The sequence below is a fragment of the Polypterus senegalus genome, chromosome 3 (genome assembly GCF_016835505.1).
Source record: "Polypterus senegalus isolate Bchr_013 chromosome 3, ASM1683550v1, whole genome shotgun sequence".
Classification (NCBI taxonomy): Eukaryota; Metazoa; Chordata; class Cladistia; order Polypteriformes; family Polypteridae; genus Polypterus; species Polypterus senegalus.
Window position 1 is genome coordinate 46,781,611 of NC_053156.1, and position 27,333 is coordinate 46,808,943.

A 27,333-nucleotide genomic window follows, 5' to 3' on the forward strand; every position below is an offset into this window, starting at 1 on the left:
GCTGCAAGACACTTTCAAACCCCTTCCATTTGATGCAACTGTTAGCATGACCATTGCGTTATTTGCCTACTATTTCTTCTGTTGTATTCTTTAAAAAAAAAGTTGTACCTACACCTGATTAGAAATATAGACCCTCCAGGCAATTCTACAAGTAGATAAGGTTGCTCATATTGACTTTAGGATTGACCCCTGAGCTTGTTTTAATCAATCTAGAGCACACTAGGCTTGATAGCAGAGGTCCATTTCCAAAGCCTCAGCACCTCATGATGGTAAGTGTTTTCTAACAATGTCTCTTCCTTTTCCAGACATGAGACCCATGCCCCCTTGTGTGGGCAATTGCCCTGACATGTAACAATACAGAAGAAGGGAAGACCAGAAATCTGACTCAATTGCAACCAATTTTATTGCAGAATGTTTCAAGATGAGTGCTTCATGCATGCAGAAGAAATGATCATGCCTTAGCACTCATGTTTAGAACAATTTTTTCATAATACACAGTAAAGGAAGAAGAGTCAGCATGCAAGATACCTACAGTAAAACTGTACAAAAGTACACTCCTTACCTCATGTAGAAAAATGGAAATCCATGGATAGATATATAGATTGTTTTTATTTATTAATGTAAGTGCATTGTACTGTTGTTATGGTGGAGTTAGGCTAATGCAAAATGAAGTTAATGCAGGCAATTTTAGTATTCTGTATATAAAAAACAAAATTTTATTAAAATAGAAACTCATTGAAAAATCCTGAAAAATAAAAATTATAACAAACATTATCATGTTTGATATTTTAAATGCTATAATGCAGAAACATGTATCTCATAAAGAAAGTGAGATGAGTTATATTAATTGTATGTTATCCCCTATTAGCCTGTCAACTCTTTATTTTCAGCCAGCTGCATTCTGTTGGGTCTTTTAAGAAAATGCCTATGTACTGCAAAATCCAGAAACTTCTCCAGTTGTTCAGGATAATTAAGGCAAGACTTTTTTACATTATCTTTTTTTTTTAAACAAAAATGTCACACGTTTATTAACAAGCTACAAGGTACAGAATGCAGTATAGATAAAATATGGATGATATGCTGGTTATATATTTCTCATATATACAACATATACACATAATAAAACATTTGTTATATACAAGTCCCCAGTTTTTATACCTTCTGAATATGTTCATGTTTAAAATGAAATAATATTACTGAGTTTGAATTTTCTGTTTTGTTTCATTAGGTAACTTTGATAAGCACAAACAGAATAAGAGAAGAAAAGGTGGTTCTTCTAGATTTTTCTAATCAGGAAATAAGCAGAATAAAATCTCCTAAATATGATAAATCTGAACAAAATATCTACCATTTAAATATATTTAAGAAGTCTCAAGTCTGTTTAAAATTAATTTTAAAGCAATTTAATATTTTGGTGAAATAAAGGAGATTTTTAATTTTTAAAGAATATTTGCCACCTGGGCTTGCTCACACAGACAACCAATCCTGAAGTTTACTACATTTTTTATTTACAGAGTATATTTCTATATACTTATTGTTTCAGTTATTGACATAGCACTATGTACAGTATATATTTTAGTATAGACTCTTATGTACATATATACATGATAATACACTCTCATGCGTCTTGCAATCATTTGTTCATTTCAAGGCCAAGGCCTCCAAATTGCCTGAGAATGAACTGGGCTGGTTGAAGAGCCAGCAGGAAGTGTTAGTGCCTGATTTGGAGTCATGCTCATGCAGCATGCAGTTGGTAGAGAATTTATGTGACCAGGCGAGCAAAATTGTACATTGGGCATGCTGATTTTACTGGAAGGGGAAACTGGAAAGCTTGATTGTGGTGTGTACGATGGGAGAGAAAAAGTGGGACAGCAGTGCCCCACCTGAGTTGAAGATGAAGGGTCCTGGTTTGGAAACTGCAGCCCCACAGCTGTTTGTTTCCAGATATCCAGCTGATGCTGGAGCATTTCTTGGGCAGCATTGTCCTCATGTGAACAAGCACAGGGGACCATATTCACTTGTGTTGGCAGATAAAATTCATGATGAGGCATAGCTGTCACGGTGCAGTTCTGTGAAGCAATATATTGCTGGAAGCTCTCCATGAAATTTGCCTGCGTGGAAGGGCCAACGTTTCTCATGAAGTTTGTCACCTGAAAGAAACACTCTCTGAATCCGGCTTCATAGTTTTCAGTTTGTCTTGGGTTTGCTGGATCCTCAGTAAGCAGATATTCTGACAGATAAAGAAACAAGGTTGCATTTATTTAAAGCAGGACATCCAATATGCAGTTGCTGTCCTTTTAATATTTCATTCAGGTCTAAAATTTGAGTTTACATTATAGAACTGATGTTCTTCATTAGTCTGTGATAAAACATTGTTTTAAAACTTTAATGCAACTGTGTCTTTTGGTTTGTGGCCATATAGGAAATGAAATGAGACTGCAGTTAAATACTTAGCCAGGATGTGGATAACCCAGATATAGGAAACAGCCTTCATGTTATAACCCACCTTAACATAATGGATATTGTGCTATGGTAACACTCTCTTACCCACACACACACACACATGCACACAGTCACACATGTATATGCATACACATTCTCTATTTCTTTATAATTGGAGCAAATGCAAACAAAAATGACTCTGCAACAGAACTGACCTGGCAACCTTGTGGCTTAAGGTGCAGTGTTTTAGCAACTAGACCATATTACCTGCTTAGCTAAAGTTTCTTGCCTGTATAATAAAACAGCAGCATAATTACAGAAATTAATTAAAGAGTTTTGTTTCAAAGGGAACACATTTTTCTATAAATTTTGCCTCAATTAATAATGACTGGATTGTAATACCATATGCTGACAATAAAGGATTGCAAAATGCAAACACTTTTGGAAACATCTACAGTGAATATTTTTCTGAAATATATATTTTTTTCTACCTTAATGTTTGACATTTAGTAACATCTTGCTTAAAAACGTTAACAGGTATGACATGACTTTATCTTAATCTAACGACTGTAAATCTCAAGTGTTTAATTTCCACTGGGGACTTCAAAGGCTGGAGTTATTTTCTTCTCTTCCATTGCTAGCTTGGTCTATATTACCACGTAGATGTTTAAACACTGTTACATTTTTGCATGGTGTTTTTGATGTTTTCCTTTCATTGAATCAATTATTAGAACCTATTTATTCCAATCTATGATCATGGGAAGCACTAGGAACATCTTGTATAAGGCAGGGTTCAAATGTAAACTGGTAAACTTGTTTTATTTGTATATTGCTAGATTTGTTAATACACAGTAGACCCCCACAAAGACGTGGTTCAGGGATCGCGGCCTCAGTCGTTCGTGGATTTTTCCTTAGAACTTCACTAATAATTGTTAGTGGAAACCGTAAATACCCTCCGCAATTTTGTATGGCTTTTTTCTTGGCAATACTGCACTGTAGAGAGAACAGGAAGCAACCGTTGAGGAAAATGCAGCTTGGGATGGTGAAAGTAGCCAATAGAATTTTGTAATTTGTGTTTCAAGTTCCTGTCTCTCAGCCTGCCTTCTGTTGGGTTACCTGTACTTATTCATTTTGTCCTGGATCGTTTCGTAGTTGGGGTCTGGATTGTCTGCCGTCTGCCTGTGTACATGAGGACTGTAAGTGGATTCATCGCTATCCTGCGAAGAAAGGAGTGCTCCTGAACCCGTCCACCCGTCTTCACCATTTCAGGAAATACTGGTAGGACTATCTTTATATTCCCATTCAACATGCGGATCTCTGGGCTATCTTTCTTCATCATTACATTTCACCCATTGCCATTTTTCATGGCCTTTACTGTGTGTGTTTTGTTGATGCTTTGTTGTATTTAATGTATAATCGACGTAAGGGGAACAGGGGTGGTATTGTTGTTTTCATTACATTATTTATTTGCTGTTTGATTACTGGTTTGCTTTGTTTTTGTCTCTGTTTGTGAGTGCGTGAAGGTCGGGTCAAGGCTGGGTGCATCCCTGGAATCTTCACCATAAAAATAAATAATTCACCATCTTCTTGACAGTGTGAATCTCCGGACTGCTACAGCATTTTTCATTTCTTCTTGCTGCTGATTGACTGCTGCCCTGTGACGCATCTCCAGCTGAGTGTTCTTGTGTTTTGTTCTTCTTAATTCTTAAACCGCCAGTAGGAGCTGATTAGTCAGTGCCGTACATTTGTTGAGCAGCCAGCTCATGACCACTGCTGGTCCCTGCAGCACTGCAGCCTCACTGTCTCTGGGATTAAGCTGCTGCACTAGACTAGCCTGCTAGCGTCAGTGTTTACCTCTGTGTGCTTTCATGCAGCTAATTCAAGCGCAGCTGGCTCGGTGATTTACTGAATTTCATCAATGGTGTCAGTTGCACCATGTACATATTGTTCCAGCAGTTTTTTAAAATTGTTTTTACAGTTCATTGGCATTGTGTAAAATGATCATTGTTGCAGTGATTATGATGCTCTTTGCATGAAAAAAATGTGTTCCATTAAAATTCCACTTTTTCTTTGTGAATTGTGACTTTATTTAAAAAATGCAGCAAAAAAGCATTTGGCGTCCAGGGATGCTTTAACCCCCAAGTATGTGGCAATTTAAGGGTTAAAGCCCCAAGATGCCATTGAAACGCCCTGCACCATCTAAGGCTTCTAGCAATGAAATTGTGTTTGCATGAATTACAGTACATATAGCGGTAACATCTGTATTTTACTTTCTAGCACTGCGGGTGACATATCAGTACAGTACTGTACAGTATATGGGTTTACCTTTACATTCTTTTTTTTAAGCTGAGGTTGAAATGAAATTAAAATGTTTTGGGAGCATATTTAGGGTTTAAACCATAAAAAGAGGCATTTTTTTTAACCACATCCATATTTTGCGGTTTTTCACAATTCATGGGTTCTGTAGGAACCCCGCGAATTTCAGTGGTGTACTATATAGAGATTGCAACTTTTCAATGTGAGAAGTCTTATAAAAATAAATGTAATTTTCAATGGATTTCACATTAAAACAGTGATGATCTGTCGTGCACTATAGTAAGTAAACACTAGTTTCTTTTAGTTAGGAAAGAAATTTTACTGAAAATATAACAGTTGTTTAACCAAAGGCTCATGCAGTCTAGTAAAGATCTTAGTCCCAATTTATATGTAATCCTGTGTAGTCAATCTTCACACTCAACCATCACATAACAGATTCCATGTTCAGAATGGTTTGGTGCTTTACTAATATGGCAAAATGATATTTCACCACTCCTCATCTTTAATCTTTGAGTATTGTAGTAGTTGGAACAGCATCTGGAGACCCAATGAAAATCCTGCCCATGTTCCTATCTATGTGGTGTATGCACATTCTTCCAATATGCATGTTTATATTTTTGGAAGTCCCCATGACCTGCAGATTAGGTAATTGGTTTAGTGTGTGTTTTCAAGTGTGCCTTTCAATGTAATGGCATCTAGCCCAGACTTTGTAGCTAATGTTACTGGGGACAGTCTTTGACTCTCTTCAACCTCAAACCTGATTTATTGGCTTCAGAAAATACTTCATATTTCAGTTGTTGGAGAACTAAGTGACTCTAGATTTCACAATGAGAATGAATAAATATTTTCACAAGGAAAATGAAATAGAAATTTTGTGGTTTACACTCTAAAAGTTCTTGGCTAGTTGTTGATAGAGTTACCAATTTTAATTCTGGGCTTTGCTTTGTCTAACTACTGAATCACTTGCCTTTAGATATTTAATTAGGGCTTTGACTTAATTTAGTAGACATGAAGTGTGCGCACCTGCACAGTCATACTACATTTTCAGGTCTATGGTTTCTGCACCATTTGCACAAGTATGTTTCTCTTTAGGACTATGTGATATATGTGTGTGTCATTTGTAGCACATGGACAGTCAAAACTAATTCTTGCAGACACACAGTTTTGGAGGTTTGTGGACAGTTCTTTGGATGAATACCATCATCAATACTGATGTCCAAATTAAATCGTTTTCTATATGTATATGAGTATGCATCCCTGTACTTGGATAATACACATTATCCTAAAGGCCATGTTACATTAGATGAGTTTTTCATGATTTTCAGTCACAGAGTTCATTTACATAATCTTAGCAAGTTGGAGGTAGTCGCACTGATGAAATCAGTCGCATAATATGACATGCCCAGCAACTCACTCCAGCTAGTTCATAACTTACTTTGTTAATGTTATAGGGGCAGGCTCTGTGTGGATGACAACAAAATGCGTATAATGCAGCGACAAGGTAAAAGGAATGTGGGTGTTTTGGACCTCACTAACAGAAGAGAAGCTTGTCTGCCTGATGTCTTTTATGAACCATGACAAAATGGAAAAAAGAAAAAGGGGAAGAGATTGCAAATGAACTCTCCCTATTTGTTAACCCTTTGTACATAACTAGCTCGGCCATGCAGCACGTTATTGACTGTTACAGAAAGGGCTGAGCAAAACTGTGCTGAAATGTTGGCACATAGTCGCTAAACTGAACATGGCCTGCAATTTTCAGTCATGTAAACTGACATGGTCTGAAAAGGGATAAGCAACTGAAGTACTGACTGCAGTGCAATCTGACATACCCTTTGACTAGAACTTGTGTAATGTAACATCGGCTTAAGGCATCTTGGGTTTTGCTTTCTGTCTGCCATATCAGAAACACCCATGCAGACTTTAGTTGCTTTATTCACAACTGTAGTGAAGATGTCTGCATGGTTTGTACATCAAAGTAGGTCTGCTTTTGTAATATTTTAGTAAGATTTTTTTCTCATATTTCTTTTTAAATACATTTTATTTTTTAATTTAGCTTGCTTTCTGAAGAACTATCTCATACACTTAGAATTAAAGGCAAAAGACTGTTCCTCTGTATGCAGCCTGGCCGTTTACATGTTTGTGTTTGTTGTGGGTATAATTAAATGAGGGAGAGAATTAAAAATAATAAGGATCAAAGAATCTTAAATGAGGGCAAACAAATATTTGAAATGTGACCACAGATGTCATATTTGCAAATCTATGCATTGAGTTTCATTCCATTATTCCTTTGGGTTCTGTTTGGTCCATACATTAATTTTCTACTAATTTCCCTGCTTAGGGATCAGGAATGCAAGGAGCTGGAGTATAAACTAATACAATCTTAAATTGAGGACCTGCCTTGTTGTAAAATATATCCCTGCTAACCTTAGTAAAAGACAAAAAAGTGTATGACTTTTAAATAACTAATAAAGAAATTTAAATTCACTGAGGTTCCAGGAAACAGGTTTAGGATGTATTGGTCATACACATGAATGAAATGAGTCTGAATCCATAAAGATAAAATTTCAAGTTCCATGACTGGTCTCTCTCTTATCTTGAATCATAAGACTCTGTCTATCTTGACATTTACAATAAGAATGAAGATCCTCATTTGTCCCCTGACTTATAAACTGTTAGTAACAATACTAGCACGCTTTTTATTTACTTGAAGTGCTAGATGTGAAAACTCTACCCAAAGTGTTTCAGTTAACTTTGTACTTTTAACTTTTATAATATTTTGGCATTTACTGTTTATTGGTAATATGAGCTCACAGGGTAATTGGGAAATAGCACATTTTCAGAGTGCATTTGGGATATGTTGGGAACCAAACCTAACCAGGTGTTAGTCTGTTGTGTGGATTTTTATTGTGCCAATTAATGTGTACTTTTGATTCTGCATCATTCGTAACAGTTTAAATAAGCAGTTTGCAGTGGTGTTTATAATAATAGTTGACTCCTAATAAATGCATTTTAAAATAATGAGCATTGTCTCAGTGAAGCTATAACTGAGAAATAAAGTGAACAAAAAATTATTATTACCCAATTAAAAGCTAAAAATCTTTATAGAAGCCATCCTACCTTTGGACTTGGTATTGCTGAATCCTTTTTTCTCCAAATACTGTACTGTCAGCTCCAGTATCTCTGCCTTTTCCAGTTTAGGATTTTGAAATCTCTGAAAAGATACACTGATTAGCAACACACTCAAAATGTAATATCGTAACTATTTCAATTATACTTATTTAAACTACAAGGAAATAGTGCAAATATTTCCTTCTGGCAGTGGAAATCTATTAAAAAATCTGAAAAAAAGACATTCTTGTACAATAGGAAGAATTATCATAACGAAAAGTGTGATCAAGTTAACAGTAATGTAAAATATCTAAATATGCAGATTAATTTATATATTGTATGTAATTAAAAGGATGATCATCCTTTTGAGAATAACTGTCCATTCATATATTTTACAGAGCCATGAGGGGCTTGAACTTATTTCAGTAGCATGAGGCACAAGGCTGATCAGGGTTCCAAGTACTGCTTAAGTGGAAGTCTCAATTGCTGCTCTACTGTACCAAAAACAACATAATGACAGGGCCAAAATATCATCTTCATGATATTAATATTATAAAAGTATTTTTTTTTATCATCCTGAAGATTTTGATCATCTTGATCATGATACTCCAAATAAATAAATAAGACTTAAATGTCTATCTGTATCTTCTTCAACCTAGAAAAGCTATCTTGAATCTGTTACTTATGCTAATGTATTTATGGTACAAACATATGCAATTGCTTTTGAGGCTGTATGATTGAGTATTTATCCCAGCAAGTTCATGGTATATACTTTTTATTATGATTTAAAAGCTGGTGACTGTAGAATTTCAGAAGGATAAAATACAGTGTTTATTACAATGCACATTATATATATATATAAAATGAAAAAGACTATGACCAACACCTTCAAAACCCCACCTCTCATATAGACAAGAAGAGGGAGAACTTTGTAAACATATGTTCCACTGCACATATTTATTTTAAAATCAATAACAGCTAATGGGGACAGTGCTGTTATAGTGAGAACTGTAAAAAACAACAGAAGAAATGATTACTTAACTGCCTTTTACATTGTCTGGCTTTTGCTTTTTTCAGCTGTCTAAATAAATATTGTAGGAATGTTTTATGTTGGTATGTTGGCTTAATGTGAATATAAATCTTCATACATGCAAATGTATAATACTGCAGGAATATTTCAGGTTGGAATATTGGCTTATTGTGAATATCAATCTTCATACATGTAAATGTATCCTGCAATAGAGATCTGGTTCAGGCAGAATTCATATTTTTACTAGAATATTCTTTAGAAGATTAATGTACAAAATAAAGAACTAAAGGTTTAACCACAAGATATGTGCAATGAGCACTGTGTGTGTGGTAGAGAGAATGTTGCTGGATAAGCAAAAACTATGTATAAAACGCATTGTGTTATTTGTGTGGGAATACCTCACCCAAAATGATATATTTAAAATGTTGCTTACCCCATGTAGTTTATAGTGATGAGTGTTGTGATCACATGCTTTCATACAGAACAGAGCTAACAAAGTTAATGCTTTAATAGAAGTGTGCAATGACCAATACTGGACCACATCAAACAATATCAGTACCTTCATGAAAAAAGCTCACATTACTTGTGTCTAATAATCCACGTCAAGTCATATACTGAAAAGGAGCACAATGAATGCATTTTCAGCTAAAATAGTGATAAATCAGTTCCTCCAGTAAAGAGAAAGAAGTCCATGACTTGGAAACTCTTTCACTTGGGGTTATGCTTTTGAATTGAAGACAAAACTCTTGGCGCTATATATCAAGGGGGAGGCCGGGTAAGCAACTTTTAAAAAAAAGACAATTTTTGGGTGGAGTATTCCTTTAAACTAGTAACAATTAAAAGTTTTAAACCATGTATATTTAAAACCATAAGGGAAAAAATGGATGGACAAGATAGATTGCCAGTCATTGAACAATCTGTCTTAAAAATGTCATGAGGAAGTCATCATGTCTATTGGAAGCCCTCAAAAATACAAAGCCAAGACTAAAAAGCAGCAACACCACCGCATACAAATATGCCCTAGGTCAAATTAAATTTTTCATTAATTAACAATAGAATGATATGATGAGAACAGGCCATTTAACCTCAAAAGCTCAATTTTCCCTATTTGTACTTTTTCTTGATAAAGAATTCTATTTAAAGTAACAGACTGGATCCATTGTAACAGTTCCCTTCATAGATTTAAGTACTTCAATCATTTTACCTCTTAAGCTCCACTGAGATAAAAATGAAAACTTCATGTGAGGTGGTTGGGTTGTGTGTGTGTGGAGGGGGAAGGGTTGAGGGGTTTCACCCCAAGCCCCATCCTAATGAGTTCAGTTTAATGAATTTAAAGATAGGTACATTTTGATTGTATTACCACACTATGTCTCCAAAAGATTATTCCCACAAATGCTATCCTTCTAGAAAATGGATAAACACAAGTCTGGCTCTGTTGCTTACATTTTGATTCTACTTCCATATTTTTTTTATTTTGCTTCAAGCCAAGGATTAACTCTGTCTAGTCAAAGATGCATTAACAAAGTGTATGAAGAAGAAAGTAATGAGATGAGAGAGATGGATTGTCCACTGAATAAAAGGAGACTGTTCAAATAACAGAAATGTGTAAGAGGATGAAGGACAACTGACATGATGATGACGAAGATGAAAACCAAATTAGTAACACTGAAAACAGCGCAACAGATGAAGATGAAAACTATAACAACCAGAGAGAAATAAACATGCAGCGAGTGATGAAAATGACAGTGTCAGTTGCCCATTGAAATTTATCAATTCTAACTTAAAACCATCATTCACACATGGGAAACACCATTGATCCACATTAGTTCTAAAATCAGATGTTCGCCCATATATGATAAGAAGTTTTATTAAATATATTAACTTCTAGGAAGTGTTGTGCAATGTGTGATGTGTGCACATTGGTGGAAGGCCCACTGATGTGCTTGCCAACACAGTACAAAAGCCTTGCACCATGACTGACTGAAAGGTTTCAGGATTATTTAGTCTTTCTTTATCTCTCATATCTTTCTGTATCACAATCAGCCTAGTCACACTTCTTTAGCATTTCCCTATTGTTGCTGTGTTTTTGTGTCAGATTTGTAGAGTTTGAAGGTTTATTGGAACAATATTGTCACATGTGCAGAATTCACTTGTATGTACTATTCACCATTACTACTAACATTGAAACTTCTCCTCAAAAGGCTGTAAAAGCATAATTAACAACAACAACATTTATTTATATAGCACATTGTCATACAAAAAATGTAGCTCAAAGTGCTTTACATAATGAAGAACAGAAAAATAAAAGACACAGTAAGAAAATAAGATAAGTCAACATTAATTAACATAGAATAAGAGTAAGGTCCGATGGCCAGGGAGGACAGAAAAAACAAAAAAAAAACTCCAGACGGCTGGAGGAAAAAATAAAGTCTGCAGGGATTCCAGACCATGAGACCACCCAGTCCTCTCTGGACATACTACCTCACATAAATGAAACAGTCCTCTTTGTATTTAGGGTTCTCACGGAAGGACTTGATGATGATTAGTGAATCTCTCTTCACCAACAGATGCCCCATAGACAAAGGACCCCACTCACTAGTGTGTTGCATATCTTAAGCACAACCTCCCTTGACTTGTACTTTACATATTGTGCTATATAACCTAACATCTTCTAGCATCTTTAGAACTTAATTTATATGACTATTTTAAGATGTATGATGATTGTATTATGGGAAATTTTAAATTTATAGTACTAGTATTCATTATTCTAATTTTCTTTTGAGCAGATGAATGCTGAGTTAGGAGAAAGAGTCGGAGTGGAGGCAATAGGTATTGTGCTGTGTAAAAACACATTAAGGTGGTTTGTGCATATGGAGTGAAAGGCAGTGGATGATTGGGAGAAGAGGTGTATTATGATGGAGGTGTAGGAACTTAGATCCAGATGAATCTCAAAGAAGACATGGTTGGAGGTGGTGTCAGATGATTTGAAAAGAACGGGTCTTATCCAAATGGACAGAGAGTGGAGGAGAAGGATTTGGGGGGAAATCAGCTAACCTGAGTAAATCTGGAAAATAGTTAAACCAATGATGAAATGATGTAGCATTAGTGCAGTGAGTAGCGCTCACCAGTGTGCCACTGCAACACCTTATGCATTGATGTGTTTTCATTTTTTGCAGTTCTACCTGGTTTATAGTCATTTGTAGAAAAAAACAAAAATGTTGAAAATGGTAGACATTATGCAGATTTTATATTTAGAAAATACAGACTCCGGTTAGACTGTACTAAGCAGAAAGTTTAAATTTGTAAAGGAAAAATATAAAAAAGTTATTTATTAGTGGCTATTAATAAGTTATTGGTATATTGTCACGTACCATAAACAAGTAATGTGCATTATCAATTAAATTGTCAACTTTTTTCAACTTTAATTTTTGGCTTTCTACTTATATGTCTAGCATGCTGTTAAATTAAAACTAGTAAAGAAATAGTTTTCATGATGATCCTTAAATAGGCTCAACTCTTTACAGCAGAAGACAATATAGGGTAACCTTACAAATAAACATGAACACTAAATAACACTCTCCAAGTACTCCACATCATTTTTTATTTATTACAAGTAAATAAAATTAACAGCTACCTACAGTATTAGCTAATGAATATGTAGAGTTACAGCATGCTGCATTTCTGTTTCCTTAGAGGATGGTTTGTGACCTGTCAAGCATGTGAATTTATCTGAGTTTAGAGACCAAAATTCATATTCATTTAAATATAGGCTTTGAAAAGTAGGGAAAACTGAAGAGGCCCCAAACTCTTGACTTTCAAAATGGCCAACAATTCATTCAGGAATGTTGTTCCATATTCTAAAGATGACACATTAGGGTGCCCTCTTATACTTCTTGCAGTAATTGTAGACCTTTACCTTGGAGTTAGGAAGCCCTATGGCCTCCTTACACCTTCCACAGGTGGCCCCAATTATCCTTGAATCCATGTGTCTTTCTGTTAAAGCTCCAGGTATCCTTGGCCACGTCTTAGCCTGAATAAATTATTTGGGAGTTAAAAAAATAGAGAACAGCTCCAACATACAGTTTACTACCACCTACAGCACACAGCTTTGACTACCACCCTAATTCAATTTTAAAAAGACAAATTGTATAAAGTCAAACTTAAATATGGACCATGTTAATTTCTTCATTCTAGGCATCTAGGGAAACAGGAAGGGTGTGTCCATCTTAAAGTATTATTCCTTCCAAAGATTATATTTTTTTTAAATGTGTTACTTATGCCAAGTACTTTGTAGTGGTGTTTAAAAAAGCAGAATGGAGAGAAAACAGGTTTTGACATAATAGAAACCAACACTGACCAATGCCGTACAATGGGAAACTATGTGAAAAATGTCCATGGAAAAAAGAAAGTGGGTGGTGACCAGCGCTGGACAACATCAAACAATATTAAAAATGCACAAAAAATCTCACATTATTTGTGTCACATAATTTACATGTCCATCATTCTTTGGTCAAACGTCCAGTTTTCATTTGCCAAAGTGATACAAACCCATGAGGTTTTAGTTTCGTGTTTATGATTTTTGTGGATTATTCATGAGTAACTATTGAACAATATTAGCAAAAAAGCTTGTGTTTTATATGTTTTCAACATACAACTGGGTAACTGACATATGGATTATGTGACACGAGTAACACAAGATTTTTTTTTTCTTATGGACGTTTTCACATGATTTGCCATTGTACAGCATTGGTTATGTCATAAACTTTTTTTCTCTATTCTACAAGAAAACATGACATTGAAATTTTTTCTCCACCACCACTACAAAGTACATGTGGTAACATAAGTAACATAATAAAAACTCTATAAAAACATTGCTGCTTCACCACCTGAGGACACAGGTCCGCCACGCCCTCAGCCCTCTGCAGTTCGCATACCAGGAGAAGGTGGGAGCGGAGGATGCCATCATCTACATGCTACACCGATCCCTCTCCCACTTGGACAGAGGCAGTGGTGCAGTAAGAATTATGTTTCTGGACTTCTGTAGCGATTTCAACATCATCCAACCTCTGCTCCTTAGGTACAAGCTGACAGATGGGAGTAGATTCATACCTGGTGGCATGGATCGTGGACTATCTTACAGACAGACCTCAGTATGTGCGTCTTGGGAACTGCTGGTCTGATATTGTGGTCAGCAGCACAGGAGTGCAGCAGGGGACTGTGCTTTCTCCGGTCCTGTTCAGCCTATATACATCGGACTTCCAATACAACTCGGAGTCCTGCCACATGCAAATGTTCGCTGCATCAGGAGTGGGCAGGAGGAGGAGTATAGGAACCTAATCAAGGACGTTGTTAAATGGTGTAACTCAAACCACCTACAACTGAACACCAGCAAAACCAAGGAACTGGTAGTGGATTTTAGGAGGCCCAGGCCCCTCCCGGACCCTGTGATTATCAGAGGTGACTGTGTGCAGAGGGTACAGACCTATAAATACCTGGGAGTGCAGCTGGATGATAAATTGGATTGGACTGCCAATACTGATGCTCTGTGCAAGAGAGGACAGAGCCCACTATGCTTCCTCAGAAGGTCAGCATCCTTCAACATCTGCAATAAGATGCTGCAGATGTTCTATCAATTGGTTGTGCCGAGCGCTCTCTTCTACGCGGTGGTGTGCTGGGGAGGCAGCATAAAGAAGACTGAGACCTCACGCCTGGACAAACTGGTGAGGAAGGCAGGCTCTATTGTAGGCACATAGCTGGACAGTTTGACATCTGTGGCAGAGTGACGGGTGCTGAGCAGGCTCCTGTCAATCATGAAGAATCCAATGCATCCACTGAACAGTATAATCACCAGACAGAGGAGCAGCTTCAGCGATAGATTGCTGTCACTGTCCTGCTCCACTGACAGACTGATGAGATTGTTCTTCCCCCACACTATATGACTCTTCAATTCCATTAGGGGAAGGGGGGTAAACATTAACATAACACAAGATTATAGACTGTTATACCTGCCTCACACTCTTCACCTTTTATTGCTCTTTAATTAATATTGTTTTTATCAGTATGCTGCTGCTGGAGTATGTGAATTTACCCTTGGGGATTAATAATCTATCTATCTATCTATCTATCTATCTATCTATCTATCTATCTATCTATCTATCTATCTATCTATCTATCTATCTATCTATCTGTCTGTCTGTCTGTCTGTGTCTGTCTGTCTGTCTGTCTGTCTGTCTATCTACTGGTATCTATCAATCTCTTTCTGGGCGGACTATTCCCTTAATAATGATTTAAACAAATAAGGACAAAACAATCTGTTTAGACAATATTTTGAGCTTCCTACATTCTGTCACTGCCTGTGCAAGATTCAGTATCGCAAAGCAGAGCAGAGCCCTTCATAGCCCTGGTAATATTTAAGTGCAAGGAAATATGAATGGCTGACCACGCATGATTCTTGCTTTTGTTTCTACACAGTGCTTGAAACTGAAACATCCAGAACCATCTGTCTGTCAAAAATCATCAACTTATTAGATTGCAGTAGCTAGCATAGCTTTTACTTACAACAATTTAATCTGACATGACATTTTCATACTTGCTTCTCCGAAGTAAGGAGAAGTAACCTATCTTAGTAACGTCATAGGCAGTGCAGGACACAGACAGTAAAGGTCAATCTCAGGGCCCACTCACACATACACAGATACACACACCCACACTTAGACTTGCACGCTGATGGGGCCACATTAGAATTGCCAACAAACATCCATATCTTTGGGATGTGATTGAATGCCCCCGTCTATCTATCTTTAGCTTGAATAGGTACAGGTGAGTTTAAGAATGTTTTGTTATGTTATGTTTAAACTAAACTGAGTACAGAAATGTTCTAACACAGAATAAAGCTTCTAAATGATGTTAGTAGCTGAAAAAGGCAGTCCAATTAAACAAAAGTAATTAATCTGAAAAAATAGCCATAACAAATAACTGTTGCCGTATTGTTTATATTGTGTTGCCACCAATTTGAGACAGTCTGGGTAAATCCACACAGAAAACTGATACTCATTTCAGTTCTATCAATAGATTAAGGTGACTTAAGTAACACTGAAAGATTGTACTTGTCATTTACATATTCAGCACCTCTTGCCTCAATACCTGGTAATTGCCTCCAGTAACACACATCCTTTCAATAGGATTTAGATGTGAAATATGAATCACACATTCCAAAACTCTCAATTTATTTTTCATGAAAATGTCTGTTTTGCACTTCCCTGAGTATTATTCATCAATTTTGATTTGTAAGGCCACTTTTCAGCCTTTTGACAAAGTCCCTCACATTATGTTCATGAATTCTCGATTCACTGAAATTGAACAAGCTTTTAAATGCCTTACACAAATAAGTAGTCCTAAACCCCAATGCATCTACCTCCTTATTTTACAAAAGGAATTAATGATTTATGTTCAAAAGCAGTTGTTTTCTGGTGCAAAAATAATGCCATTGTGGTAAAATAACAGCTCTACCAAACAGCAGTTATATATTATCTTCTTTTCTCCTCTCCCTTATAGACCAAGCTTGGCCACATTCAGACAACAGTTTAATGCATCTTGACATTGATTGTGTTGATGTTAACCTGTTTTTGTTTTCTTCTTCAAACTTCCTTGAGTATCCTTTGGCCATTGAATTTGGTGAGATGATCAGTTCATAGTAGACTCGCAGTGGTCTTACTTGTAAATAATCCTTTGGATTGTGGAATGCTTACCTTTAACTTTCTTTTAACATTCACTTTCAGATGCAAGGATGACTTCTGTGCATCTTGGGATTCTCTGTCAATCCTGGATTGATATGGTATTACTCACATGTATTTTTTTTAACTTAAATCTATTTTATATTTTTATTTTTAAGTAACATTTCAGTCTTTAAACTGTTTTTTAATGATTTTCAAACATTTACACATAGTTTGACACACTTGATGTAAGCTATAAAGATTTTGGCTAATGATTTAAAAAGATATGTAATAATGTTTCACATGAATGTGCATTTTTATTGTTTTTTGTAAAATTCAATAAATAAGAATGCAGTTTTTCAGTTTTACTCGTGATTTATTTATTAATAAGACTGAACTGAGACTCATATATTCCGTGTTTATATAAGTAAGATAACATTTTAACAGGTTCACTTGCATTCTCAGCACATTGTGATTTTTATTTGTTTTTCATTATGTATAAACAATTAACTTCAATTAAAAAAGGTTCTGTAGATACCCTGAGCTTTAGTTAAGGACATGTCAGTTAATTTTAAACATAAAAAAATGGTCATCTTTAGTTTAGGTGCTGCAAAAATGTATCAGTTACTTATTTACTCTTATGTAACAAGACCTTAGCAAAGTTTTCTTTTAATGTTAATAACACAAAACATCAATAAAGTGGTTATTCATTTGTACATGTGTACTAGTCAAATAACTTCCCTTTGGAATGGTGAGAGGTAGCTTAAGTGAGACATATTTCTCTTGAAATTGCCTACTTCAATATAAGATCTGGAAATCCTTTATTTTCATAAAGGAATATGCCACTATTACCAGAGATGAATAACAACTGTACTGAAGCTTTACTAGTGTAGTTGGGCAAAAGAATCTTTTGTTAATGTCTTGTTACATAAGAGTAAATGGGCAATAGATTAATTTTCACAGTACCTAAACTAAAGTGTTACCAAAACTATAAAAGGGATCATTGTTGTTTCCTTGTCTAGTCTGGTCTTTTAATACACTGATACAGACATATAGGTATGCACATATAATTGGACAGCAATTCAGTACTGTACCAAAATAATGAAAGCTTGTTATAAAAGTTTCTCTTGAAGAAATGCATTAGAATTCTGTAATTACAGCATTTTCTCTGTTTGTCTGCTTAGTTTTTCTCCAAGTACTCCAGTGTTCCACCCACATTCTAAAGTTAAGCAACTTAGGTAGAATTGGTGGCTCTAATTGTGCCACAGAAATGTTTTCTGCCATAAAGGTTTTCTGTCCTACCTGAGCCCAGTGGGATACAATAGTAGAATTTTGACTTTTCAGTTAAGTCTTGGTTTCCCTAAATCAGTTTGAGTTAGACCCAGATTTGAGTTTTCTCCGCAATAAATGAGCAATGCAAATAATAATAATAATAATAATAATAATAATAATAATAATAATAATAATAATAATAAATACATAAAACTAATAAGAAATAAAGTAAGAACTGGACATTAGTTGTTTTTCATGGAGATTCATGTTGGTTTGATATTAGTTAATAGAAAAACCAACTCATCTTATTTAATAATGGTAAGACTCAATTTTAGGTTATGTCATAAATACAGTACTATTGAATATAAACTGAATGACGTTATACTCAGACAATATAATTGCACTAGAAACAGCATGTGGAGTATTGAGTGCAATTCCCCTACACCTGAAGAGGAGAGCAACCAAGTGTGTCCCAGAACATATCTAACTTTGACAGACTCGGAGAATTAAACCTGATTAGTCTGAAGTGAAATAAACTGTGTGGGAAGCTAATACAGATCTTCAAAATTCCCAAAGCCATTGATATGTACTTGAATCATGTACTTGGGGACACCAGTGGAAATTAAGGAGAAGTGCATTTAAGACTGAAGCCAGGAAGCACATCTTTATACAAATAGTTGTGGGAGGCTGGAACAAACTACAAAGACATGGAGTTGAACCAGAAACCTTGACAACATTTAAGACGTATCAAGGTGAGAAATTAGGACATTCTAGCTATTAGCTAAACAAATGAGCTTGATGGACTGAAAGTTCTCCTCTCATTTGTCAAATTTCTTATTTTTTTTGTTCTAATTGCAATGTGTTTTGTGTTCCTTTAAAGAACAGTTGCAATGAGTGAAACTTCTGTAAGACACCTACAGTAGAGTATAGGAGACTTGAGGAGGACAGTATTAAAATTGGCAATGTGGGATTCAGCCTTCTTACTACATGATTGCGAACTTTATCATTTTTTATATTTGTGTATTTAAAATATAAGTAAATGAACTGCACATTTAAATTATTAAATCTAGCTATTTTTCTAATTACTCAATTGAATGTTATATAATAAATCATTGTTGACATCAACAATATTACTGCTTTTGGAAAGCTGTTGGCCATATCCCCCTTGTCCACCAATTCTTTCTTTCTTCAAAATGATAAATGAGTGACCCCACAATCCACCCCAACCTCTGTTCTATTCATTTACTTCCTAGACATGCTTAATCTAAGTTTGAGTCAGTGGAGTCACAGCTTATTTCAGCAAATTTAGGTGTAAGGCAAGAACTAACGCTGGTCATAGAACCAGTCAATTGAGCACTCTAACATATGAATCCTCTCCCTGAGCTGATTTGCAGTCAAAAAAATAACCTATTATATATGTCTTTGGGATGTAGTAAGAAAACCGGAGACATGAGGTAGACCAATGCAGACATGAAGACAATAAACAAATGCTGCATAACAGTTTTTCAGAGCTATGTGGCAGCAGCATTTGCTAACATGCTTTTCCCTCCATTTTCTTCAAATCTTTTATACACAAGTTTACAAGAGGAAACAGCATTTCATTTAGTGATTCATTGCTTGCAAATAGCATTAATAAAGTGATTACTAAAGGAATTCTTGACATAGTACTGTATTTATACAAACAAAAATGACTGCTCTCATTTAAATACAGAAAATAATGTCCTACTTATTTATTAGAGGGGAATGTAAATTGGTAAGTCAGAGATGCCTATGATAAGGTATCCATATTGTTGTAGTATTGGCAGGGGAGTGTCTGTGCATGATTCAATCAAGGTATTTTAATCGTGTAATATACAAAAAGTACATTAACTATATGGGTCTGCTTATTTTTTGTAATTTATTACATTGAATGGACTCTGGTAGAAAATGGGCCAGGATATTATGGGCAGAGTCAGTGTGGAGTATTTTACGCATATAGGACCCTATTCCACAAATTTAATACTTAGATTAAAAAAACACTTGGATAAAACTGTGCATTTTGTATTTATTTTCAGACAAACTTTTTTTTAAAATGTAAATATACCATTTAAGGCAAATATTAAGAAAACATAGTTAATATGTGTAAATTATTGTGATTGGGCCATTTTAGTTATGAAATAATTTAATGCACTAGTGAGTAATTTCTCTTTAGCTTACTGTATATGAATAATGAAATGCTAACCACAGTAACAGCTGAAATCCCATCACAGAGCAACTTTAATATACTAATATATCCTTAGTCATGAAATTATAAAGCATCAGTGGAAATGCTATGTGGGCCCTCCATTCAGAAGCCAGGCCCCCACAAATGCTCCTGTGTGATCCGTGTAAGTCCATCCCAGACTTTTGTTCAATTATAAATGAATTGTACCACTCACTTCCAAGAAGGGAATCCCCCACAAACCCAACACACTAGATTAATTGTCAATGGATCAAGATGCTCTAATCTCCAAGAAGGACCGTAATTGGTTTATAAAATGTTTCTAAATTTCAAAACAGATTATGGCTTATCCAGCCAATTGTATCCAGCCCACTCTCCCCCCAACCCAACTCCCCATGTTTTGTGAATTCTGCTTTGCCGCTGTAACATGTATTAATGGACAAATACCAAAATATGTGAACATGTTTGCCTTAATATAGCCATGCTGTAGCACTGTGGTGTTCATTCAAAACTATACACCAGACCAACACTGGTCAAATGGCAGAATATTGCATTAATGCAAAGAAAGCACTTAATCTTCCCAAATTTCCCTAACACCAACTTAAAGAGCTGTTGTAAAGTTGACTGCAGGAGTTACTGCAAAGATGATCTATTTATCTAAATGGAATATATATATAGGGTGGTCCAGATCTAATTAGGCAATTTTCATTACGCTATAACTTATTAAGTTTATTACATAGAAAATCACCCGAAAAATCCCGGACCATCGAAGTGTGCGAATTGACGACATGAAGGATTGTCTTTGTGCATAACTCTGCATAATTAGATCTGGCCCCAACTTTTTCCAACCCACTGAATCCAAACACAGGGGGTCTGCTGGAGCCAATCCAAGCAACCTGCATATCTTTGGATTGTGGGAGGGAACCAGAGCACCCAGCAGAAACCCACACAGACACAGGGAGAACATGCAAACTCCACACAGGGAGGACCCAGGAATCGAACCCGGATCTCGTAACTGTAAGGCAGCAGCTCTACTACTGCGCCACAGTGCTGCCATATAGATATACATTTTATATATAATTTATATATATATAAAATTCTGTAAAAGGGATTACACATGTTTTTAATGTTTTTCTAATTCATAGGAGCAATAGGCCAGATAATTTGGCTTATATATGTGCTTTTTTATCCATAGTATCAATTTAAAATAAAAAGTCTACATTTAATAATTAATTACAAATTGATTATACAATCTGTAATGTTTTGTATCTTCAGTATGTTTATTTTAATTTGCAGTAATATTTTACTGTGGTGTTAAGTTACAGTACATATACAGTATGTGGTACAATTAGCAGCAATACTGCATCACTAAATGCAGGAAAATTGGCTTAAATCTCATGTGAACATTCACGGTCTTTGTGAATTCTGCACATTCTTTCTGTGCCTGTGTGAATTCCCAGAAGGTGCTTTAATTGTCCTCTTACTTCCTGAAGGCATTTGTACTTATTTAACTAGTAATACTAAACTGGGCAGGTATGAGATTGTGAATGAGTGTGCTCTGTGGTGCTGACACCACAGCTAAGATAAACTCCTGCCTTAAACCTGATTCAACTAAACTAGTTTCCAAACTCTATGTCCCTTATGTTAAATTAGTCAGTTTCTGACAATGGAATAATGGATATCATTTTATTGATATGTCTGTTACCTGCTACATCCATTTCAGGGTAATGAAGTAACACAGATTTACTATCCCAGTACCACTAGACAGAAGACAAGAACTAACCCCAGACTGGGTACCAGTCCATAATACGTTGTGCTCAAAAACACACCAACCTTCTTTCTCAACTCGCCAATTTAAGATAACATTTTCAAACTCACTTAACTTAAACTTCAAATTCCAGACAAATAGTGTTCTGTCTAGGATTTGACACATTTGTTCACTTTTCAAACCTGCCTCATCCTGAGAAGGGTCATTGGGAACTTGGAGCAAGCATAGTGTACAAATAAGGAACAACCCCTGGACAGGACACCAGTCTATCACAGGATGAATACACACACAGGCCAATTTAGCATCACCAATCCTACATGTGTTTGGAAGATAATTGTAACATCCAGAGGAAACCCATACAGACACCATGCAAAGTCCACACAAGGAGGAGCCAGGACATGAACGCTGGCCTCCTTGTTGTGAGACAGCAGAGCTACCACAGAGTCACCAATTTAATACATTCATATGAATTTATATTAGAATTTTTGAAAACTTGATATTACAAATATGATGACTTTAACAATGAATAAATGTAATAATAAAAAGAAGTAATTATTACTTAAATATGGATGATATATTCAACCAATAATTTACCATTGAAACTTTTTTTAAGCGAGCATATTTTTCGTTTAAATAAATAATGAATGCCTTCAATATTAAATTTTAGACATTATGACACTGTAATTGGAAAATAACCAACAATAAACGCATACATACAAATATATTCAAGCCCATAAGATAATTGTGTGAAGCTGAAGACAAAAAGTGCAAGTAGAAATTACCCTCAGTTATAAATAGAATATCAGACCATACTGTATGTAATCTATTCTGAGTATCAGTTCTCTAGTGTCGTTGTAAAACCACTACAGTCTGATAGTGCTGTCATTATAAGTGTCAGAAAAAAAGCATTCTCAAAACGAAATTGCTAGAAGAGGAATATGGGTGCTTTTAAATCCTTACCTTTGGCCAGCTGTATCCTTTCAAACTAGTTTGGTACAACCCTGGCAGCAGTAGTAACGGATATATCAACGAGAATTGTGCACAGCCCAGTTGGATTGATCCATGCAAGTTTAAAATACCCCCACCAAATAAACTTCACTACTGAAAATGCACCAACCAGTTTTCGAAGGCAGTTAAGAAACAGTTACCCAAAATAATTGCACAATGTTTGTTGACATTAACATTAAAATTAAACGAAATCCCAGGGCTACAAACATTATTTTAACTTAAAAAGAACTTCAAGAGTAAAATTCAGACACAAAAGAAAAAGTAAAAAAAATAATTTTAGTGATTCATATTTTTGTGAATATTTAAAATGTGCTTTTTAAATTTAAAAATATTCGTTCAGCACTTAAAAAGTAAATAGTGTATATATACATGAAGTAATGGAAGGTACATTTTTAGCGTTTCCTTTAATTACGTTCAGTGCACAACCCTAAAGTAATTCTTGCACTCGTCGCTTTTGCATGCTAAATTAAAGGAGGAACACAATTTTCTCACGTTAACAGACTGGCACGAGCGTGAAGACCCTTTGAAGTTCTTAAAGAGGACACAGACACATCATAAAATGGAAATGTGTGCAGCGAGATGTGGGAGAAGGGGAGCTCACTGTTTCCCACGATATAATCCAGAAACACCAGACACTTTTTAACATCCCATCCTTGTCTAGTAGTCTGGTGATAACAATACAGCTACAGCGTCATTCATTAGTCTTCGTACTCAGCACCCCTACTACAACACACAGGCAACAAACTGACGAGAGGTGAAAAGCTGAAATGTTGCGTTTGCATCCTTAAATTATTCCCTGAGGTTTTGTTTATATTATGTAAAATATTTCCAAAGCGACATTCACGAAAAAGTGCAGAATGTAATTGGGCAATGAATGAAAATGCAGTAAGTTGTGAAATTTCTGAGACTAACTCCCTAAACTCCTCGGTTGTTTCACTTTCACTTAATAATGGGATGATAAAAGTTTTAACAACAATTATCTGGTGGGGTTGGAGTTACTGGTTAATGTAAACGAACAAACAAAATTTGACGAAATTATCTCTTTGGTCACTTTTCTTAATATATTACATTTTATTTTTATTGAAACTGAATGAAGTATTTTTAATAATTATTTTAATATAGTTTTATTAATTTATTTAAACTTATTTGTAGTTATGTATAATATCAATATTTTAACAAAACCGTATAATGTTTAAATGCAATTAGTACTTAAAAAGTCGGCACGGATACGTTATGGGGGCCTAGTGGGTGAAATTTCAGTAGCTTTCCTTATCTAATGAAACCACTAGAGGGTGATAGCATACTATAAAGAAATGAAAGTAAGGCCGATTTCACCAGATCGTCCTTAAGTTTTTTTTCCATAAAATACTCAAAATGCCAAAGCATCAACTGATAACTCGCTACCATATTATAGATGTGAATTTGAATTTATTAATGTACTTTATTTTTTGTTTTGAAAAACAATAGGGACGAAAACAAACGAACACTATCTCACCTCCTCTTTGGTGGAATCCAAAAGCAACGTCCTCAGTTGTTCCAGGCTCTGGTTTATTCGATCTCGTCTCTTCTTTTCCACCAATGGTTTTAGCATCTGTAGTATATAACAATTAAAGGAGTATACTGATGACAAAACACTACAATAAGTTAATTTAACAAATCATGGATTTCGAATTAAAGAATGTTAATCTAAACCGAAGCGGTAAATGTAACAGTGTGTTGAATGTATTCCAAATAATTTGCACACCTGGATTTAGTAAATCCTATTATGGTGATTTTATAAATAATTTCTGTATTGCGTTTCATAGGCATTTGAATTCTGTCCAAAAAGTTCATGTAAACTTTAGTTTCAGGTATATTTGAAATGCAGTAACTATACTTATCTTCGAAACAGCAACAGTACCTAAGTAAAGATCCAAACTTGCAGAAGGCACCAAACTCGCAGAAGGCACCAAACTCGCGAGACTGCATTTCACTTCTCAATTAAAATCTTGCATTCGCAGTAAAAGGAAATCGAACTCTCATGATAAAGCCCGCGGACACAAGGGGTAAAAATAACAAACTCGAAATACAAGACATTTCATATATACTTCCTCCATCCACATTTCCTAGACATATTTTTTTGTTCCCAGTCTATGAATTTTACAATACATCGACTTTTTCATATTGTATTAGAACTATTGACTGGCAATTAAGATGTGAACAGAAGAAATACTTGAAATACACAACAGATCATAGTTTTGCTCATAGCATTCTAGTAAGATTTATTTATTCTTCAGGAATATATTTATGATTTAATTATGTTCCTTTAAATTCTACCGTTCAAAATCCTGAAGTCAATAAATCACACCCAATTCATAAATTCCAGAAATTCAGTATATAGACAAAATGGTTGGAAAGGTTACAGAAAGATTAACTGTCATAGATAGATAGATAGATAGATAGATAGATAGATAGATAGATAGATAGATAGAACTTACTTTCTTCATTTCTTTAAACTTTGTACCATGTGAGGTCTTCATTATTTTCGAGGATTTCGAGTCAGTATGAGCTAGCTCTCAGTTCTCGCAACAGGAAAAATCTTTATAATAGACGGCCGGCGCGACGTTTCACCTGTTTTATACCAAGAAACAACGGTAAGTGACGAAACATTCCACGTCATTGCCATTTGTTTGCTTCGCCTTGATTGGAGGATAAATCTTACACGCGCGCGCCATTCCTCCTACCAAACCCTTTACTCACAAGCACACAACTCGCAATTTGTTCATTATTTGTTTTGTATTCACAACTACGTATTTATCTTGCATTGTTACTTTTAACATAAATAACCGAAACACATTTTTTGTCAATGATGTCTCGTTTTCATCACATTCAATGAAAATCTATGGGCATGCCCTTTACATTTATTTTGAAAGCTTGAGATTATGCTTATATTACTAATTGTGAAGTTGTATCATTAATTGCTTGCGGTGGAAAACCCATGTATAATTAAACACGTTAGTAGATAAATTAAAATATAGATTTCTAGAGACGAATTAATTGTATAAATTCCAAAGAAAGAATATAGAATCTGTAAATATTGAAAATAATATTATTTAATAATACTATAGTATTATTTTATTCACACGTAATTTTAAACACCCCTAGGTTTTCATTATAATTTTTTTTTTTATTTATATCGCGCGTGTGTGTGTGTTTGTGAAACTTGTTAGCAAACCATGCAGGCAGCTGGTTTAAAACGAGTTAATTTTAAGTGGTGCAATATTTTACTGTCATAAAATTGTAAAATTCTTTTTGCTGTTAATATACATTATACTGTAAATCATGGAGTTTTTTTTATTTTTGGTTGCTGAAATAAGCTTGACGATTTTATAGGAAAGCTGAAAATAAACATATAAATGTAATATTATTTTTAGGAACTGCAAAACCCCTCAATATTCCACAAGACTGTTTTTAGGAACTGTAAAAATCCGATCAATTTCATCCTTGAAAATGAATGTAACCTTTCGATCTATTGCTGTCACCTATTCCTTTGTCGTGGGAAGGATTTTTCAAAAGGTTTCTCATGGGAAAAGTACCACATTTTGCAACAAATGCAGTTTTACCCTTTCAAGCCTACATTTTTTTGTCTTTTATGAAGTGTGATGACACCAAATCGCTACTTTCCAAACTCAGTTGAGCCAAATTTCTCACTAGGTCGGGGGTGCGCGGGTACAGTGACTGCCGAGGCGAGGCGAAGTGCGGGGTAAGGTGCTTCCTCTAAACTGCTCCTCGTGGCTGAGTTCTGGGGGCGTGAATGAGAGTGCGCCCAATTCACAAAACGAGACAAAGCCACAGTTTGGCACTTTGTCTGAAGTCTTATATTGTCAGTGACGGCGAAACATCAGAATAAGAATTTAAATGCTTATTTTTATTTAATCAAAGGATCAACAGAGAATCCCCATGCTCTTTAAATACACCGAACGTACATGTAACCCTTTCTAAAATTTCACCCAAACGTATAATATCAAAAAGATTAGAGAAAAATAATCTTTAAAATTTTTCAAGTTCAGTAGCATGTGTTCCAATAAATGCCGGATCTTAGTTTTGTTGATTGCTGTCATTTCATACAATGCGGAGTGATGATGGTGAATGATTTGGAACAACAATCTTAAAATAAAGTTGCCAGAGTGGTTCTTCAGAACCATACCCAAAGGCCCATCCGCACAAAGATTCCAAACGAAAGCTATTAATTCAGATCTTTATCAGGCTCCATAAATAACCATTAACAGATACATGGTAACAGATTTGTGAAATATTGTGGGCTCATGAATTTAAAAAGACTCTTGCTGCATATGTCCAGTAATACATGCTAAGATGAGGTTTTCGTAACCTACCAAACCTTAAAGATTTCTTATTCTTTCTACATTTTGGAAAGTTTTTCAAAGCACAGAGAACCAACTTCATATGCAAACAACCCTTCCCGGGATTAAAGGCAAAA

At 35.3% G+C, this 27,333-nt stretch overlaps 1 protein-coding gene across 1 annotated transcript; it reads right to left on the reverse strand.

Annotated features, from left to right (window-relative positions):
- Positions 1–1,646: 1,646 nt before the first annotated feature.
- her1 (hairy-related 1) lies at positions 1,647–24,447 on the reverse strand. The gene is made up of 4 exons (XM_039749638.1): positions 24,352–24,447; positions 12,813–12,926; positions 7,876–7,969; positions 1,647–2,230 (listed from the first exon to the last, which is right to left on the reverse strand). The coding sequence occupies exons 1-4, from the start codon at positions 24,445–24,447 to the stop codon at positions 1,647–1,649; spliced, it is 888 nt and encodes a 295-aa protein (XP_039605572.1).
- Between the last annotated feature and the right edge of the window lie 2,886 nt (positions 24,448–27,333).